Raw genomic sequence first — 3,755 nt, 5'->3', positions numbered from 1 at the left:
CCGGGTTTTTTTTGTGTTTTTTTTGTATCGGTTTTAAATTGAGCTTGAATGAATTGTCACATTATTATTGTATTGTCTCCTATAACCGTTCACCTCCAACATTCAGGAAGTATGTCAGAATGTATCTTGGAAGATAAATTCGATATAGGCATATGCTAATAAAAGGCATTTATTGTATTTATTTATTTCAAATTACGTAGGCCTAATATAAATCGAAAGTTCTTCAAATATTTGTGGCTTTTGGACTTCCAAGGTCTGGTTGTTTGTCGAAAGCTGGTTACTCTGTCGCCTCATTTCCGAATATTCTGGTCCTACTGAAAACTATATTCAAAGCCTAATTGAAGACGCATGGAGACCTTTCGATATGTAATTCTAAGGCCAATCAGAATCGAAATACACAGGCCTAAATCATATGTATCGCCGATCAAACAACAGCCGATCATCTGAGCTTTCTGGGGAAATAATATCACTGAGTGGGTTTACCTTCTCGATCATTTGTTAGCCTAAATGTTGGGGAAATTAAATGTGATCCACTGGGAACACAATTAGACACATTTTAATGTCAAAGACATCTCCTTTACGATGCATAATTTAAACAAACTGAGCATAATGAGGATGCATGCATGAGGCGAACTGCAGTTATAGTGTTGCTATATGTGTTTCGTGACTGTTTAGCATTGTTAATAAGATGACCAAATTATAGGCCTTCACAGCCTATATGGGTGGCAAACAATTAGGGTGCATAGGCCTACCGGTTAAATCAATACAGTGGTTTCTGTTTTAAGAGTATAGTCTTAAATCGAAGTGATAACCTATAAATTACGTAGAAAACGTTTTAAACAAGTGGGGAAACCACGCCCACTATGTGGGGAGGACTCAAGGTCATTCACAAATTCACCATCAACCATTACTGCTGGCCAATGGGAGATGAGATCATCCAATCTCCAGCAGCTGTATGCGTGATTAGGAGGACCTGTGGAGCCACTCCTAACTACAAACACACACACACACACACACCGTCCGGCAGTCTGAAGGTGAGGCGGCCGGTGGATTATTCAGCTCTATGGACCTGAAGCTAAAAGGCTAAAGACAACGAAAGCCCTTCACACCTTCCTAAAGTGTGGCCCCCACTGTGAATCTTCGAGAAGACGTTCAAGTAGGCCTACTTTTATTGGATCTTTGCAATTACGACTTTTTGGCTTTTTAGGTTTGCTTTGTAAAAGTTTAACCGATGATCACGAAACATCGGTAGCCGTACCTAGCATTTCGTTTCGAGCGTGAAGCGGTTTGTTCGCCCGAGGCTTGAAAGGATGTCCGACAGGTCGCAGAGTCCGGCCTCTGACTGCAACAGCCGACCGTATGACTTCAGCCGGGCCAACCTCTACAGCCACCCGACCATGGGGCAGGACAACCTGGGCAACAACGCCGGGTCACTGCAGCTCCCGTCCGGCGTCCTCCAAGACCCGGGTCTCCTCTTCAACAAGGCCACCTATAACGGGATCGCCCAGGCCACGGCGCAGACATTTTTCCCCTTCCATCACGTCGCTGGGGACTACAGGACCTCCGATCTACAAACGGGAGAGTTTGGCCAACCCAAGCATTGGTATCCCTTCGCCGCGACAGACTACACCGGACAGGTACCCGGGGTCATGGCGACCAATCAGCCCACCAACCTCAGTCCTCCCATCGCTGAAACAAGGGAACAGATAAAATCGCCGATGCCTGAGATCAAAACAGAAAAGGAACCGGAGGAAGACTATTCCGCCGAGATAAAGGCCCAGCATTACACCACCGCCGCGGCCTCCGCGCCCATGGCCCACGGTGTCTACTACTCCCCGGCGTGGAACCCGTCCTTCTGGCCGGGTCTTGCACACATCACCCAACACCCCATTAACCAAAACCCGTCCACGTCGTCCGCGTCCTCCCCGTCTCTCTCCCCCTCGCCACCGAGCAACGGAGTCCAGGCTAACGCGTTCTTCAACGGGAACGCGAACCAGGTGGTGCCCGCACCTCCGGCTCAGAACTCGGCCCCGACCCGCAGCAGTGGGTCCTCTAGCGGGGGATGCAGTGACTCAGAGGAAGAGGTAAAGTCGGTTTGACCCGAATGTAATTACTTTTTTGGTGCACACTTGTTGGGGGGAAAAAAAAACAAAAACAAAAAACTTAATTTTTTCAACACGGTGACTAATTAAACGCTATGCTTTATTTTTTTTATTTACAGGAGAACTTGTCTACTGAAGAACTGGAGCAGTTCGCTAAAGAGTTGAAGCACAAACGGATCACTCTGGGCTTCACCCAAGCGGATGTAGGCCTCGCCCTCGGTAACCTCTACGGTAGGCCTAATTGGCTCGAATCCATCCGAAATGTTTTTGTAAATGCGTGCCATTTAATTGTTGACTCTGCATGACTTGTTTGCATGTCTTTCGTTATTTGTATTTTACCCCCAAGGCAATCATTCGTTTTTAAGTTTGAATGTTTCTGTTTGCAGGCAAGATGTTCAGTCAGACCACCATCTGTCGGTTTGAGGCGCTCCAGCTGAGCTTTAAGAACATGTGCAAGCTGAAACCGCTGCTTCAGAGGTGGCTGAACGAAGCAGAGACTTCAGATAATCCTCAAGATGTGAGTTTCAACAGTTTGACCAACGACTAGGCCTTCATTTTGCATGGACAAACCTTTCCCTGCGGCACGAAGGAAAGACGGTTGGATGTTAATCTTACCCACCAGTTGCATTCACCTGTTAAGAAAAGCAGGCAACCTTGCTAACCCCTTACATTTTACTTGGAAGTTGCGGTGCGGTTAAATGCTGCCATCTGGTGGCGATATGTGAATAAGCATTTTTACCATAATTACGTTATGTTCACCTAATGGGCCACTGAACAATAATATACACTTGGACCTTCAAAGGCCAGTGACTCTTATAGTGCGGAACAACGTTCTGACTGTTGGCAGTATTTTGCTCCTCAGATGTACAAAATTGAGCGTGTGTTCGTGGACACCAGGAAGAGGAAGCGGAGGACTAGCTTGGAGGGCACGGTGCGCTCCGCCCTGGAGTCGTATTTCATCAAGTGTCCCAAGCCCAACACCATCGACATCACGCATATCTCCGATGACCTCGGGCTCGAGAGAGACGTAAGCCCCCCCCCCAACCCTTTTAATGAACGGAACCGGAGCGCGGACCCCCACCCATTAACCCGAGCCGTGTTTGCTTGTCCGTTCCCAGGTGGTCCGCGTGTGGTTCTGCAACCGCCGGCAGAAGGGCAAGCGGCTGGCGCTGCCCCTGGACGAGGAGTGTGACGGCCAGTACTACGAGCAGAGCCCCCCGCCTCCTCATCCCCCTGCCATGGGCATGATGCCCACGTCCATGCCCGGCCAGGGGTATCCAGTGCACCCGTACCCGGGCGGCCCACCCACCCTCTACATGCCCCAGCTGCACCGCTCCGACGCTTTCAAGCAGGGCCTGCACCCCGGGCTGGTGGGTCACCTGACCGGATAGACCACCCACCCTCCAAAAACAACAATCACCTCCGCCCTATGATGGAGATCCCCCACCCCCTCAGTCATAGGGAGAGTGGAGGTCCCATAACAGACTCGTGTGCGAGAGGGCTTGTTGACAACCCGGTCCACAAACTGCTTCTGCAGCTGTAAGACTCATCGATTGGATGTTTCTCTTTTGGACTGCTACCTCAGTCAAGTATTTGCACCGCCGTGCCTTTTCTATTTTTTATTTTTTGGTCCTCCGAAGGAGCGACTACTTG

The 3,755-nt window shown here is 49.3% G+C and overlaps 1 protein-coding gene across 1 annotated transcript; it reads left to right on the top strand.

The window, feature by feature from the left end:
* Positions 1-1,310: 1,310 nt before the first annotated feature.
* On the top strand, positions 1,311-3,493 carry pou5f3 (POU domain, class 5, transcription factor 3; the record flags this gene model as incomplete). Its single annotated transcript, XM_079734479.1, has 5 exons — positions 1,311-2,084; positions 2,222-2,333; positions 2,489-2,619; positions 2,965-3,129; positions 3,221-3,493. 5 exons carry the CDS (start codon positions 1,311-1,313, stop codon positions 3,491-3,493), a joined length of 1,455 nt encoding a protein of 484 aa, XP_079590605.1.
* Between the last annotated feature and the right edge of the window lie 262 nt (positions 3,494-3,755).

This window comes from Pollachius pollachius (assembly GCF_949987615.1).
Source record: "Pollachius pollachius genome assembly, chromosome: 4".
In the NCBI taxonomy this organism is placed as follows: Eukaryota; Metazoa; Chordata; class Actinopteri; order Gadiformes; family Gadidae; genus Pollachius; species Pollachius pollachius.
Note: the sequence above shows the minus strand (reverse complement) of the source record. Positions and strands in the feature narration are given on the sequence as shown.